The sequence below is a fragment of the Leiobunum rupestre genome, chromosome 8 (assembly GCF_980474605.1).
Source record: "Leiobunum rupestre chromosome 8, qqLeiRupe1.1.hap1, whole genome shotgun sequence".
Classification (NCBI taxonomy): Eukaryota; Metazoa; Arthropoda; class Arachnida; order Opiliones; family Sclerosomatidae; genus Leiobunum; species Leiobunum rupestre.
Window position 1 is genome coordinate 15,041,049 of NC_143391.1, and position 17,088 is coordinate 15,058,136.

The window sequence follows — 17,088 nt, forward strand, 5'->3', positions numbered from 1 at the left end:
TTCTCCGACGAAATAAGTATATTAAAACCTGAAAAAGCCGGAATGAGAGGACAGCCCCTGAACTGGTTAACCTTTGAAATCCCAACAGGTACAGTTCTATAGGCCCTGTGTTATTCTTAATATATATTAATAATATTGACATTGGTGCTAGAATGATATCATTCGCCGACGATACAGTATTAATATTTGAAGCCAATATATTGGCTAGAAGTTTATTAAAAAAAGGGCAAGATAACGAGGATAATGTGGGAAGATTTTTTTTCTACATTTAGAGTTAATAAACTATGCATGTTTTCCGGCTAGACTTACGCCAGTAATGAATCGGTCTTATTATTCATGATACTAAAATTTGTCAAAATTGGGATTTTTAATTGTCTGAAACTTGAAAGGGTACGCAAAATTAAATACGTATACAAGTATTATAATTGATGGGACAACCATATTAATAATTTAGTACAACATAGGAGAATATTTACCAAGACATTATACGTAATAAACGAATTATTTATAAATACTTTTAAAATATATGTATTTTAAAATTGTTTATAAAGAAATTGATTCAGGCATATAATGAAAGTGCTTTTATTTTTTATAATATTATGAACTACGTAAAACTGTCGTTAAAATGATAAGGATGCTATATTTTTAATAGTTAAATTTATTATATATTTTGGAGGAACACTTAGAACATATTTTTAAACTTTTGACAGCTGTTTAATGAGATACCAATTAGAACCTGAACTAAGATTGTTTACCAATTATTAAGGTTTTAGAGTATGAAAAATAAGTGTAAAAAGTATCCTAGTACTATTAAGGGGGAAGACTACAGTGGCCATTGTCTACTTTCGCGCTATTTCAAGCTGAACTCTTTTAATTTTGTTTTTTATCTTATAAAATTAATATTTAAGTGTAGAACAGCCTCTTGTTTAGTGACTAAAATAATTTTGACAATTTTAAATTTTAAAGTAATTAAGTTATTACGTTTTAATTCGGACCCCCGGAGCTAAACAAGTTGGGCAAGCGCCGAAACTACTCGTTAGTTAGGACCTTATATCTCGTTAACTATTAATATTAGAATTATCAAAATTATTTTAAGCACTAGAGGAAGCTTCCCCCTTAAAGTACGTTATATTTGTTTGATAACTAATACTACCTCTCACGTACGAGCACTATTGCTTAAGTGACAAAATCGGAATATACGCTATTGATATGAATATCTTTCTTGCTCTAAAGAGTATCAATAAATTAAAAGAATACTTAAAAGAGTAGGTATATCTGCAGCTAAACCTCCGTCATGAAAACCAGGCGTTTTCCAAAACGGTGCCCAAAATAAATATTTTGTAGAAATATTATCTCTATCCCTACGAATCCACTCTGTTGACTAGTATAAATATGATTTTAATATTTGATCCAACGATGATACGCACTATTTGAATAAATATCAACCGTTGTTCATTCAACCAATATTAAATAACTCTATCCAAGTCGGAAAAACAATTTGTTTCAACAGAAAAATTAAGAGCATGCAGCAACGTATTATTGCGTTTATCCTCAACGTTTTAAAACACGGTGGCGTGCGAATCCTCAATTTCCTACATCCCATTTGTTACGGCATTCTTCGCAACGATAATGACTACAAACTAAACAGCCGGGAAATATTAGCATTATAGGAAGCGTATTATTTAATATAGCGCTAGGAGGCGCAATGGCCTTCGGTACAAAAATGACAGTTCGGGGTAAGGGGTGGCCGCTGTAGTAAGGTTTGTTAGTTGGACCAAAGGCGCAACGCCAGATGACGCGGAAGGGTTCGAAACGCGAGTAATGTATATAGGGATCCCTCGTATTTATGCTTGTCCAAACACGACGAACCCCTTCGGTTAGGGCCCGTCGTAAATTATCCGTCAAGGACTGAGAGACGTTTTTGAGACCGCAGTTACAGCCCCTTGGCACGCGCCTTTACCGGAGAATAGTCCGCTAAAAGATATAATTCGTCCGGTAAACGCCTTTTCCGTCCAAAAACCTAATGGCCGGGGCGTATACGGCTGAAAGAAGGACCTTAACTCGGCGAGGCAAGGTAGCGCCGCCACACCGATCAAAAAGGCAAAACCGCCTACTTTATAGCCCCATCTTTATCTAAGTCGCTGACTTTACTTCCGAGTCCCGTATATACGAGTTTGTAACGTCTAAACAAATTAAATCATTCGAGGTCTTACGTCTCGCGGATAAAAAGAAACGGCGCAGTTTTGGCGCGCGAGAATTAATTTAAGAGCGAGCGTACAGCGGGGTGCCGGCTCGCGATGGAATCCATCCTCTCTTATTATTCCTTCCCGGGAAACCACGTGTCTTGTCCTAACCGCTTTAACCTCCGAGAAATCTTAAAACAGAACGACTTTAGCCCGTTTCTTCGTTAGCGGTCGTTACTTTTACAACGCGGAGCGAATATATCCGCGAGTATAAAGAATATAAAATTCCGAACGACTTAAGCCACGGCCCGCTTCCCCAAATAAGATGTAGTCGGACCAAGGACAGAGTCAATTTCACCGTTAAGCACCCGGCTCAATTTACGCCTACATCCCTCTCGAGCTCTATAAAATTAATTACTTTCATATATATCTCCGATTGGCCATGGAAGAAAATCCAAGGCAGTGGCGCGTCTTAAATTAGTTCGAGGGAACTCGCCTACGGCGACGGAAATAACGAAGTAGAGGAAAGAGCATCTGATGGGAGAAACGAGAGAAACTCGTTTAAAAAGGCTAATTCCGAAAAACGCGGCGCAAACATTCCGTACCCATTCGACAAATAAACCCGTATAAGAAACTTATCGTTCTAAAAGCAATGAGTTCTACGACCAATGTCAAAATATGAAGTTCTCGGCGTCGTATACCGGTATTGGAAAAATCAATTTGATATAAGGAACGGGTACGTTTTATTTGACCTAAAACGGGACAACGCGGAGGGTCGCGAGGAGGAAATAAAACATCAGCGAAGAGCAAAGAAAGAAAGCGTACGGCCGCGGCCTAGCGAGAGTTCCGGAATCATTTTCCGATATGAAGGAAGCGAATCGTGGCCTCGGAAAAGTTTGTCGAGACGCGTATTTCTATAGCTCGCTTCTTTTGTCTTCGCGCCGTTTGGTCGCGCGGTTGGGGAGAAGAAATCTTCAGTTTGGCCCGGTCGTCGTCGGCGCTCCCTGGGGGACACACTTGCCCTCCCCCTTCCTCCGTTCGGATACTGGCAACGAACTCGAAAGCGATATATCCTCTCGACACGAGCCTATTTAGTTCACTAAATATAAAGGGAAAAGAACGAAAAATCCCGAGCGAAGAAGATGAGTCTCGTGGCGTGGAAGGGACTTTATCGTTAAGACAGCGGCGACCATCCCGGAGAATTTTCTCTCGGAGCTTTTTCCCAAAAGCTTAGATAATCAAAAGCAAGCACTCCCGGATTGCTTTCTCGATAACGTCCGGATCGACACCGAGCTAGCCGGCTCGCTCGCTCGCTATACAGTTTTCCATCTAACACTTCAATTTCATAGCCCCCATTTACCTCGCCTCCTAAATTCGTTCTTCCTTTTACTCGGGCAGCGCGCACCTTTTTAGTTCCGCGAATGAGAGAACCGGGTTAGAATAAGCCCGCGTTCCGCGAAAATCTACCGAAAAACTCTTCGTTATTCGACGAAGAAGGATTTCTTCGTATCCGACCCTTTTTTAGGGAGGGTATAAAAATCGAGAGTCTTAGTTCGCGTTTGCAATTCCGATAAACTAAAAGCTCGCTCGTAGATCAACAGTTTTCATATTCCGCTCCCTTATCTATATTGCAGAATATTACGGAATATAAGAAACGCTCTTCTAGCAGAGTGTTTTCCTCGATGCGGGTTCGCAATAGATAGACGAAAGCTCCGAAAGGTTTTAACATCAAAGGATTTCAAAAAGACTACGGTCTAAAATAAAAATAAGGAAAGAAAGACGGATCCCATTTTACGCGTCTGGCAATGTCCGAAGTAAGACTATATCTGTATTTTCGCATTTTTGAATTTTCGAAAAAGCGCGTTATTTGCCGCTCAGAAATACTAGAGTACGCGAGTGAACTACCAATCTAGTCTATATAACGTACGTATTTCAAAATAACATACACGAAAAACAGAAGCAATCAACTTTTTTGTTTATCTAATTTTTGACTGTTCGTATTATGGAGGAACTCTTTCTTCGGCAATTTACGCCATTTCACTATACTACCAACTGGGCCAATTTCAGTTAAGAAAATATGTTTCGATACAGTTCTATAAAGGGTGAATTTGACCATTTTCAAAAACTCTATTCAACGGACGACGTCGTTATTCGGTGAGAAAAAAATAATGAATCAAAAGTTTTCCATTGTGTGGATAATAAAACAGTTTTCATAAGAAAGGTTTAGGTTCTTTGAAAGGGGATCGACACGGAGGAGAGGGCCGGTCTTGGCAACGCTTTTCTCTTAACGCGGAAGTCCATTTAGCAGAAACGTGACAGAAAGGCTCGTGTTCGGCCAAACGTATAGCGCGAGCGGGGATAGAGTTAATCTAACTCGGCTCTCACTTTCCCTTTCATTCTCTCTCTTTCTTCGGAAACCGCGGCTTCTTTCTGCCGATATACAGCTCCGGGCCGCCCTCTGACCAGCGGAAAAAGGTCAAAAGAATAACATAATATATAAACGAGTTCGGTACCCAATAACGTTGTTATTTTTCTCTTAGTCTTACCGCGTCGGGAATAAAAAAAAGAACAAGAAGTATTATGACTTTCATCTTCGTCCGTTAGGTCTTCCTTCCTTACACGCCTCACGCGGGCTGGAAAGGGACAAAGGAGGTCCAGAGTCAAAGACCGCGCCGTTGGTACTCCGCATCACGATGACTGAGGCGGCGGTGGTGGTGGAGGTGGCGTAAAGAACCGTGGCACGGTTGCTTGCCAGAAATCTCATTTTCTACTACAGGAGATAAATTCTTGAGGAAAAGGAGTTAAGTAAACCAAGCGACGTACGACGGCTAAAGAGAGTGTGGTGCCAGTCTTAGATCAACCTTTTCCGCCCACACTCGTCTTCCGTACGTTATAGAAAACGCTGGACCGTTTATACGTTTCTTTCGCGAGGAAGACATTTTGTTCGAGTGGTCAAATGAAAGTTAGAAGAAAAACAATGTCTAGGGTTAATTTACCCACCAAAGTTTTCAGTACCACTCGCGAAAACACTTGTAAGAGAATAAACACCTTCACTTACTAGGAGACTACCCGAGGTGTAACACACCGATTTTGTTCAAACTCGGGGGTTAAGTAGGCCTTAATGAATCATGAAAATTTCCAAAAGGAAAAGTTTCAACGGGCATTAGTTTTTCCATGGCAACCGAAAATGTTTTTAACAACACAAAATGGAAAATTCCCTACCGAAAAACATGGGATTTTGAAAATTTCTGATGGTGCCCCCTTAGAAAATTTTCCAAAAAATTAAAAAAAATTTAAATGCAAAAACTAGAAAAAATTGATCAAAATTGACGGAAAAAATAAAATAGATCAGAATTTTATAAATTTTTTCAATTTGATGAAAATGGGTAAAAATCCAAATGATTTGATGGAAAATTAATAAAAATGGATTTTATTGATAAAAAATCTTAAATGTTATAAAAATCAATTGTGTTTATCATATTGATTGAATGAGATAAATTTAAACAAGTTTTGAAATAGTGATTAATTATATATGATAAAATTTAATAAAATTAATAAAAATAGTGATTAACTTTGATAAAATTTAATAAAATTAATAAAAATATTGATTAACTTGGATAAAGTTTAATACAATTAATAAAATTTTATATATTTAATATAACATGGTATAAATTTTGATAAAATCGATATATTAGAACACTTTTGGGTAATTTTTTGTCAATTTGATCAAAATGGGTAAAAATGGATAAAAATACATATAATAATAAATAGAATTCCATTGCAAAGATATTGTGCAAATAACATTAGATAGTTGAGTCAAATGGTATAGTTATTCACTTTATTCTATAAATCTATTAATGTTTCGTAAGTTCCGCGCCACACTTAACCAATATCGGTTGTTTCGGTACCGAAGTCACTGACTTTCGAATTTGGCAAATGCGAAGATGGATCCAGTATATGTTGTGCAGTGTTTAAAAGAGTTAGTTGAATTAGAATTCCCTTCGTATGTTGCAAGTTTTTATTTGTTTAACAAAAAGGAAAAACATTTTGCAAAAGAGATATTGAAAAGCATACTGAAATATTAACTGAATACGTTTTGCTAGAAGAGGAAGAAAGTTGGTAAGAAATTAAACTCTTAAATTTTTTTATTGAAATTAGTTTGTAAGAATATTATTATATTAATGGAAAATTACTCTTTCGTGTTTATAATATCAATTCTTAAATTACACATCTTAACAATAAAGAACATATGTCATAATAGTGTTCTTTTCGGAAATGTGGTACCGTAGAACTCAGGATAAAACTTTTTAAAGGTTTAGACTACACTACAGTAAAACCCAAAATTAATTAATAGGCCTTGAATCACCAGATATTCTCTATCACACAGATCACACATCTATTTTTTCTAGTCAAATGCATAACAAATAAAAGGTAATTTTCATGGTACATACGTCATATTTTATTTGAAAGATTCATAATTTACTGCTTATTGCTTTAAAAAGCAAGCTTTCTAAAACCACCTAAGTTTGTCAACCATTGGATACGACATTTCACCACCATCTAAAATATTTCGCCAAAGAAATATTTTCTATCGCTACTCTGGATTTTTCCTCTGAAAACCCTGTAGATGAAGTAACCACAAGGAACAACATAATTCGGCTGCATTCCTTATTGCACAATCAATTTTCGGGACCAATTTTTCAATCTATGATCCTATATTCCTGGTTTTCATCAGGACTTACTGAACTTAAGCCTCTTTTCTATTCGGTGAAGGAAGCACGTTTTACGTTCACAACGAACGACTATCTCTCATGTAGTCGAAGTAATTGTTTATTTATATGTATATTGAAGCCTTAAATTTTTCGTTATGTTACATCAAAACGAAATTACACAATTTGGGGTTTTTACATAAGCTTACTCGATCATTATCTTCGTAAATAGAGACGTTAGAAATAATTTCTCAAAATGTACAGGAATTTATTTTTTCAATTTGGTTTTGTTCTCATTCTATCAATTTGTTAAATGTGATAAAAATGAATTTTGTTTAAGATTAATCAATAAACTCCATTTTTATTAGTTTTCTATCAAATCATTTGCATTTTTACCCATTTTCATCAAATTGAAAAAATTGATAAAATTTGATCAATTTTATTTTTTTTCGTCAATTTTTTCTAGTTTTTGCATTTTAAAATTTTTTAATTTGTTGGAAAATTTCCCTTAGAAATTTTCAAAATCCCATGATTTTTTTCGGTAGGGAATTTTCCATTTGGTGTTGTCAAAAACATTTTCGGTTACCATGGCAAAACTAATGCCCGTTGAAACTTTTCCTTTTGGGAATTTTCATGATTCATTAAGGCCTTCTGGAACATAATCGGTGTGTTACAACTCGGGTATTCTCCTTGTTAGTTCGGGAATAATTTATAGGCTTATCGCGTAGTTTAAATTTTGGTCACAAGTATCGCCGCCTACCGACCGAGTTTAAATTGAATATATGAAAGCTGTCAGCAGCTGAAAGTTTCAACTGAAAAACATGGAAATTCAAAAGTCGTCTGCTATTTTTTAACATATTTAGTTCACGGATAATAAGGTAGACGGCGCTATATTTCCTAAGCTCGAAAACTATATTCCACGTTTGAAAAATTATTTAAATTACTATAATTAAAAATACGGGTTTAAAATCTTTTTAGGCACTTTGAAAATTCAATTCTCGAAGCCTACCGTTCACTTGTCTTATCAGGTGGCTCCAATTGAGCACTATCAAGTATATTTAATGTACATATCCACAATCTCAGTTACGAAAAAAGGTATTGGTTTACTCGAACGATGTTATTGGTGCGGCGCTGAAATAATCTGTCGGCTAGATGATTTTTTCGTTTTCGGAAGATGAGGATATAGCGGCAAACACGTCTCCGGCCTGTAGATGATAGTGGGTAGCGCGGTGGTGGCTATCGAATCTTCGCAGGCCCGTGGCTTTTACGGCTCGCAGTTATGGCCGGACATAAAAAGCATTGCTTATAACTGGGATTATAGAGCTCGTCTATAAGTCGAACCATAATAGAAAAAAGAGAGCTGGCTGCGAAAAACGAGGAGGGAGTAAAAGGGCACTAGCAACGAAAATGTATAGGACGGGGTGGCATCGGGGGTGGGGAACGTGTCCCCAATCGCTTTCCAAAGCCATCATCGGACCCTTTCGCTTACTTTTCGTAATCGCCCTAGGACGGAACCGACGCCAACGTTAAAGGAACACTTTCTTTCGGCGAGTCCCTTTCGAGCTGGACGAAGGTGGCGCTGTGGGGGCAGGGTGGGATAGCGTATAGTAGATCCGAAAGCTTTCAACTTACAATTCGTTCCCATATCCGCTTCCCCCCGTTCGTTTTTTACGGCTAATATTCTTTCCCGGAGTTCTTTTACTTTACGCGATAGAGCAACCGCGCCGAGGGTTTCAAACAAATGAAAATAACTTCTCCGTTGGGCGAAGATACGGCGAAGGATCAAGCTATCGTTTCGGATACAGGAACGCGACTCAATTAGTTACGCGCGATTAGAATAAAATAGCGTTTCTTACATAAATAGAGACGCGGCTTTGGCTCCGTTTCCATTCTTTACCTATCATTGCTTTTTCTATTTACAAAAATCCCCGCGGGTAGCTCAGCGTGGACCCGGTTAAAGATAATGTCGGGCTTATAAGGGATTTGGCGGTACTTTGGTCCGCTATTATACCGGACTGTGCTCGGACCCAGTCGCTCTATCTCAAGGACTCCAAGAATGTTGCTGAAGTAGGAGAGGGAGCGTTAGGAAAGGATGACGAAGGGGATGAAGGAGAGAGAGGCCCGATGGATGGCGAAAAGGCTCGCTATATTGACCGAAATCAATAACTGCAGGCGACGCCACCAATGAACGAAATCTTTCAAAACGAGAGTGCCAGGGAAAGGAGATACGGAGCGGGAGAACCAGGGAAAGAGGTTTATATATATATACATGGCGAAAAGGTCGCTAGCCGCACTTGCGTGGCGACTTTGTTTAGTAAGTTTCCAGTGTGGAGCCTCAAAAACAAAAAGCAAGCGGTAGAAAAGTAGCTCCGGAGTTTTATGCTCGATCTCTCTATTTATCCGGCGAGCATCGGCCAATCCTTCGACTCGGTTTCACCCAAAGTGTCTGTAGATTTCCCCAGAGCGAGACCCGGGTTCTAAAATAAACTATCTCCGGGTGACCACCCCCACCAATCCTCCTCCAGCGTGTTTCATTCCGGCACGCCAGAGAAAAATTCAATATTTAAAGCGTAACGCGTCGGGCGAAAGGCCACGCGGCTCGCTACGTGAGCGGATTACGAAAAGTCGCGGAGACCTTTTAAACGTACGGCGGGAAAGCTTGGCCGAAAAGATGAAATTAGCTCCCTCGTTAAACCCTGTCGGTGGCTCTGTTTATCCAAGTGCGAGCGTTCCAGCAGGATTTTAACTAGCGGCGGGCGTTCCTCTCTAGTTTATAACAGATTGGAATCGTTTTTCGGCAAAACGAAATAATTTCCACTATTTACTCCGCGTCGCTTCGAGCTGTTTGAAACGGAAGCGCGAAAAAGGGCAGGGATCGCTGAGCAGGCGCGAAGGGGGCTGCCAAGCGGGGGCTGCCAGCCTAGAGAGTTTCGAAGGGCGAGCGCGTATCATTCGCGCAGCATTGACCAACAAACTCTCCCATTCCGCGGAAGCAGCCAGAGAAAGCCGCGACGGGGGAAAATCAATGCTCGACTCGACCAGGTAGATAGTTTACCGAAAGTGGCGCTGAAGGGGGCGGTAGAAGAACTCCAGTCGTCGAACGGAGAGGTAGCCAGAACCGAGGGATCGTCGGATCGCGCTTTCCACCACTTTTCTCTCCGCGCTCGCCAAGAGAGGCGAAAGCAACAGCATCCGAAAGACGAGAGACCGAGCGACGCCCGAAATAAGCGAAAGGCTACGGACGACGGTGTGTGGAAGAATAAAAGATTCCCAACTCTCGCTATCTTTACACGCTAAAGACTCCGAAAAAAAAGAGAACGTCGAACGGAGATTGAGTAGATTCTGCTTCCCTGAAATTTCTGGACCGAGGTTCGTTCGAGCTCAGCCGTGGAAAAACGAAAGAGCGAAAAATTCAACAAAAATATCGGTGGTGGCGTGTATACCAAAAACGGAGTAGTTTTTTTTCTTAGAACGAAGCGTGAGAAGGAGAAATTTCGTGGTTCAACCCGCAGCGCGGAAGAGCGAGAGCTTGAAGGGCGGACGGAAATCTAATTTTTTTTCTTCCTTATCCGAAAGAAATAACGTTTAGACGCAGGAAGTGAACCCCGAGTATAAAAAGCATTTCATTTTTGAAGAGAGGGGCGCGCTGCTTTCTCGCTCCGAAATTGAAATCCGCCCCGTACACACACACACACACACGGGTGAAAAGGAAAGCGGAAAGCGTATTTTCGGAGAGTCTTAACACCTCATGGGTCCCCAGAATCGGTTCGGGCCGTTTACAGGTTTAAAGTGATGAGAATTCCAAACTCGGATATACAATTTATTCTCAGGTATGTACACGCTTTTCTTATACTATTTTCAAAGTTAGAAATAAAACCATTTTGACGTATAGTATATACGTAGTTTTTATCAATTCGCGATGGAAGCGTGTAGCTAGAAAACATCAGACTTTTCTTTTGAGAAAAAAGTTCGGTTTTCTTCCATCTCTTTTCCAATTCCGGAGAGAATTTTGAAATTTAATCTTTGTCGATGTTAAAAGCTTTTAAGATGGCAAACACGAGATAAAATGTACGTCGAAATACACGGTATATAGTCCCGAAGGACAAAATAAATGGTCCTTGTTGTTTTTCGGTGAATTTCGTAAAGTATAGCAGCCGCTTCGAGTCGAAACCTCAAGCTTGTTAGCCATAACGGACGTCGCCTTCTAAACTCGAAATATAGTTGTCGAAGGGCGGCTGGGGTCGCGGGGGAGGTTTTAATTAAAAGTCGAAATCGTTATCGCCACTGGGTAATTATTTTGCGGCCCGCGAATAACAAAGGGTTTGCGCGCGGCTCGTTCGACTTCGCAGAAACTACTAAATAGGGGCACGCGAAACCCGCTCTATACGAGCGCAAACGATATTTTTAATAAATTACCAGCTGAAGGACGTTCGCGTAACCGGCTTAGCGCACACGAGCGAAATCCAGAGCCCGCTGCAAATACCGAGACCTCGATCCTTTACTTAGGGGGGGCAGGGGACTTAAATAAAGGGTGCAAAATTTCGCACTCAACCTTGCATAATTGATAACATTAATTTAAACATATTTCAATAGTGAATGCGTTAAATCACGAGTAATAATACTAGAAAACTATCCAAACTAATGAATTGTGGTTTTTAATCGATTTAAAAATGACACTTTTACGATCCTACTATTGGTAAATATAAAAGTCGGTAACTTTTTGTTTATTTCTAGTTTTATTATCATTGCGTATAATTAAAATAATCTGGTATAATACCATTAAAGTTAATATTATACACTCTTAAAAAAAGGTTTATTTTCAAATCTTTAAGGTTTTTTCTTGTTTCATATTTAACACCTGAACAGGTTTATAAAGGACTTAATTCTACACCTTAAATTGCATTTTTCGTTTTAGGGTGTGTATTTACACTGTTTAGGGTTCTTTATGACACCGTTATTGGTATAAAACTACTCCCTTCAGGATGCTACACCCTACCGGGTGTTTTATCACTATAACACCGTTTAAAAAGCTTTTCAAGTTTTAAATTTGGGACAAGAAAAAACCTCGTTTTTTCCCAATTGGATAGTAAAAATCACAAAATAATGGGTTAGTTCGGAGAGAAAAACGGAACATTCTTTGAAATTCCGTTAAGGTTTATATGGGAATAGAAATCAGATAATTTTATTTACTGCAAAACAGTATCCGCGCTAGTGTACATAAGATTTGTAATCCTATGAAACCCGCTTATCCCTTTCTTGCGAGCTAAAACCAAATATATTTCCCCTTGAGAAATGATCCGCGGGTATTTGTTGAAAATAAGGAATAAAATATTAGATTATCTAGCGAACATCAAAGGATTACCGTTTAGAATTTGGCCTCCGCAAGAAACGAAAACAGTTAATATTTATACAATCTACTACGAGTCTTTCGCGGAATTTCGTGTAGGATTTAACGTATCATTATCGTAAATCCTCGTACGAACCTAATATTGAAATAATACATTACCTTCGGAATAAAATAAATGAAAGAACTACCGGGGGCCAAAATAGGGTTAATACCGATATCCCATATAGACTTGATCGTGGTCTTAGGTACTTTATCTCTGATCTCGGTAAACTGTGATCTTCCGACTAGAGAATAAAGAGAATATCATTAGGGATTTTTATTTCTGGATATATAAATAACTAAAGAAGGGAGCTCAACTATGAAATATAAATAATTATCTTATGGAAGGGAATAAGGACCGGAAGAAGAAAGAAATTTAGTTTATGGAATAAGTCGAGCCAACCGTAAGATTGTCCGAAATCAAGTCAAACGTATTGAAAGTTCCGTAACGAAAATAACCAGCTTTATTTTTATATACGCGACTAACTTCTCCGAGTAAATGGTACGACGGATACTCGCCATTAATGAAACCTTTACCATATGGACGTTCTTGGCTAAACTGTCAGGTTAGATAGCATTCTTAAAATGTACGATTTCTAGAATCTGAGGCCTTCGCGTCTCCCGCATCATAACCTTTATACAAGTACATTCTGGCTGAAGAACAATAAGGAAAGAAGAAAAAAGTAAAGGCAATGTTATATGAAACGGAATGGAACTCATCCATATCAAAAATAGTAGACTGTGTGTATAGAAGAGGATGAGGAGGAATATGCGGGGAACGACAGAAGATGGAGAAGCCGAGGAGCAAAAAAAATTATATACGGAAGAAGAATAAGACGAAGAAATGCGGGGGAGGGACGGAGGGGGGGGGGGGCAGAGGAAGCGCAAAAAATAAGCCCGTGATGAATCGTTTCATTTTATGTTTCTCTTATAACTCGAAACACAATGCATGCAAAAAGGCTTTACCCTCCAAGTATCGAAAATCGTTTTTGGCGCCAGAGGTGATGCCCGAAAACGGGGAGGAAGCTAGCCACCCCGAAGCGTCGATTCCAGGGGTTTTATTTTATCCGCGTAGGCAATTTCGGGCCGAACATGTTCCCGACGGTTCATTGTTAAAAACTATCGGGTCGAAAAAGCAAACAGCAAAGAAAAAGAGGAGAGAGTAAAGTTTATAAATTGTCAATAGGGCGAAGAACAAAAAATCCTTAGTATTTTTGACCGTGGCGTATTTAGAACGCAGTTGTAAAAAGCCAGCAGCGACTGGAGTCAGCCGCCAGAATTAGAAAAGCCGCGAGAAAAAGTACGACGAAAAAGCGGGAAAAAAATTCAAATTGGAGCGGCATCGATTTTCAATAAAATTTGCTAGTCCATATTTAAAGAAGCGCGTCGGGGCACCCCTCGTTCTCTTAATCATCCGATATGCTAATTAGTTCGACCGGGACGTGTTTGTTTTTAATTAACCACCCCCGTCGGAATTTTTTTAAGGAGGCGTTTCGAAAAGTCAATAAGTTAGAAAAGCAACTAGAAAGAGAGTTAAGTATAACGATTTGAATCAATTTTTTTTCAAAGAGCGAGAAGAGAGAGCGAGTGAGTGAGTCGGGGATAAAACGGGCGGAAGCTCCGAGATCGGAGCGCGATTTGGGCCTTATTAATATTCCCGTCGTTGAGGAATGGCCGCGATTCGATTCCAGCGTAGTCCTCGTCGACATTGGGAGGCTGCGAGGGCATCGTATTTCAGCGAAGAGGGAGGTGAGAACCCGACTTATAGATCATATTGATTAGTGGCGACGTACGTGTTTCTAATGGTAATCTCGCGGGGCGAGTGGAAGCGGCGGCGGGAGGTTCAATTCGACTAAAACGTAAATACCGAGAAATTACTCAGTACTGTCATTCCGAATAATGGCTACGACCACTAATTCCGATCTTAGCCTCCCCTTAATTTCGATAGTCATTACTGCCACTTATAACGTTCACTAATGGCGTTTACTACCATCTCTGACCGTTAAAATAAAATCTACGTCACTTTAAACGTTCGGGAAAATACGTGTATTTCGACCAGGACATTGTATTTAACTTATCAAGAATGTGAACCGAGAATACGTGACCAGCCCTTTGTTTGCCTCGTGATTCCCTGAAGAAAAACCACACTCCTCCGTTTTTTGAAATCTCACCCCCTCTTCCTCCCGGTAAAAGGAGAAAGCACTCCGGTGTAATCTCTTTTCCTGTAGAGGTGGATCATTTCTCCCAGGAATCACAAACACAGAGGGTACAGTAACGGCTTTATAGTCTCCGTTAATTCGAAAACCATCTTAAACATCAATTAAGGACTATTGTTTAATAACCTTTATTTAAAATGGCATTAACTTTATTATACGGTGAAAATCTGACTAAAACCACTTACTACATTCGTTATTGTTAAAACCAACGTCCATTAAATAATCGAACAAAGCTGATGTCCAAAATTGCGGCGTTTCGGTGTTCGAGGAAAAGCCGAACGTGAAAGGGTTTTACGTAAGTTAGTTACGTAATAGGCAAAACTATAAAGTAAATTTGGTCTTAACCAACTTGTTAAAATGGGAAAACAAAAACACGTGACTACCATTTCACAGGGAACTTAGATTTGGTAACTCGTGTTCATAGTTGGCCGTGCGATGGTAAAGAAAAAAATTATTCCTTCCAGAATACTGCAGGCAGCTAATTAACTTCCACAAGATGTTTTAAATAATAATAATAATAATTAGATTATTTAGATGAATCGCTCAAAATTTAAACCGACATTAGCAAAAGAAAATTAATAATAATTCGTATTTCTTAGGATAGATGGCGCTGCAGTTCTCTACAACGTCACGTGACTACCATCTTTTCAGCCCCCCCTGGACTTTATAGTTTCGCTTATTCCCCAGTGGCTTTGCTTAAGAAATGAGCGTCACTATTGACCTTTAGATAAATGATAAACACCGAGAGGTAATAGAAGCGTCTCCGAATAATTGGGTAATGGGTACCTTAAGAGCGGCGCAAACACGCCTAAATTGATAGCGTAGATTTTGACCGTCTAGGACCCGGCTAAACCCCATATGGAAATGACGCCCGCAGCACGATTAATGGTTTTCTATTTTGGCTGTCAGGAGATCTTGATCATCCAACAGAAAGACTTATGATCAAAAAGAAGCAATATATTTCGTTATTATCGTTGGGCTTATTCATCAATACTTGTTGTCTGCTTTGCTTCTCCTCGATATTATTAGGTAAGTTCCTCGTGGATTTCTAATTAAGCCTATTTTGCGCGTACATCAGCCCCGTCCGAACTTGACACCGATGGTAGAGGCTTTTTTGTGGGGGTAGTAAAACCTAAAGAACGCGCTTTGGGTGAGATCTCGTAATAGCGACGCTGGTTAACGCGGCCAAGAAGGGCCTGCTGGGTTTGCCTCGTAATTACGAGCAAGTTCTTTTTATTTGCCAGGCAAACTAATCTCGTTTACTTAAGGACCGGCAAAATTCGGCAAAAAAAGCTGGAACCCCTTCCGCTCTATCAAAATGATTCCGAGCTTTTTTTCTTTCGCGATAAACCTTCCGGGCAGCCTCGCGTTTTTTTCACCGGCTTTTTTCAATCTCAATGTTAGTCTCGTAACGCTCGTTTCTATTAATAAGATTTTCCTTTACCCGCGAGGCATAAATTATCGCTCTTATTGGACTTGATTCAAACAAAGCGTCGCGGGCCTCGAGTGTTAGGTACTAAAAGTGAATAATTAAACGATACGAAAAGGAAACAAGATATTTCTGATTAGGAAAAAAAAACGCGAGCGAAGGGATATGGCGCGTGATTTGTCCTTAGTACGCTGGGGGTCGTATAAGTAGAGAGGCCAATTTATACAGCCAAAAATTGACGAGAGTTCACTCTTCCATTTCGAAATGGAGTTTCCGAATATAGGGAAGAGATGAAAATTCCACCCTCTCGTACGTCCTTCATTCGTTCGATAGTAAAATATCTTTTACGTCGTTCGGCTTTAGCTAAGGGCTAGTTTTCACTAGTCCAAAAACGCCACGACGGTTAGCTTCGACGCAAAAAATTTCCGTTAAGCCTAATACAATATTTTTGCGTCCGCCATCGCCGTCGTCCTGTTTCTGTCCTAGTGAAAACAAGCCCTTAGGCGGTTGGCGTATAACGTGGACTCTCTGAAAAGCGATCTAGATTTTTTTTCCGTTTCAAGACGCGGTTTTCTATACCCTTCGCGAGAGTATTGCAAGGAAAAGTAGCATTTTTCTCTTAGTTATATTCCGGTTTCTTAACGCCGGTGGTTGGGGTCTATATCGGATTTGCAGGTGCAGCGGACCAAGTGGCCATCATCGGGGGAGAAGCCAGTCTACCGTGCAACTTCAGCATGCCTTCGCCCGACGATTCCGTATTCTTAATATTCTGGTACAAGGGAATGTCCAAGTCACCCTTCTACACGGTGGACGCCCGCTTCAGCCCTCTGACGAAGGCGAAACACCTGACGAGAGGGGTGCGCGAAAATCGATTCCTCTTTAACTTGAGCTCGACGCCGGCGGTTCTCCGAATTTCGCGAATCGAGGAGCAGGATGAGGGCGAATACCGATGCCGAGTCGACTACAGGTGGGAGAGAACGCACACCGTGCCAGTCAACCTGAGAGTCATCGGTAAGAACGACCACCACCCCCCCCCCGTTTGAAACCAATCCCTTAAAGCACGCATTCCTCTTACCCCCAATCGGTCTGTCTTTCTTTCTATATATTTATATATAAAATCTCTACACCTCGATGTTGATATTCAGAAAAGTAGCATTAATAATTA

At 39.9% G+C, this 17,088-nt stretch overlaps 1 protein-coding gene across 5 annotated transcripts in view; it reads left to right on the forward strand.

The window, feature by feature from the left end:
- The first annotated feature begins 9,866 nt into the window (after positions 1 to 9,866).
- The window catches only part of LOC149932471 (neural cell adhesion molecule 1-like), a 34,901-nt gene continuing 27,679 nt past the window's right edge, over positions 9,867 to 17,088 (forward strand). For all 5 annotated transcript variants that reach the window (XM_090156403.1, XM_090156404.1, XM_090156405.1 and 2 more), the window contains exons 1-3: positions 9,867 to 10,722; positions 15,404 to 15,523; positions 16,599 to 16,934. In XM_090156403.1, coding sequence (XP_090012529.1) covers positions 15,433 to 15,523; positions 16,599 to 16,934 — 427 coding nt within the window. In that variant the 5' untranslated portion in view covers positions 9,867 to 10,722; positions 15,404 to 15,432. The remainder of the gene's footprint in view (positions 10,723 to 15,403; positions 15,524 to 16,598; positions 16,935 to 17,088) is intronic.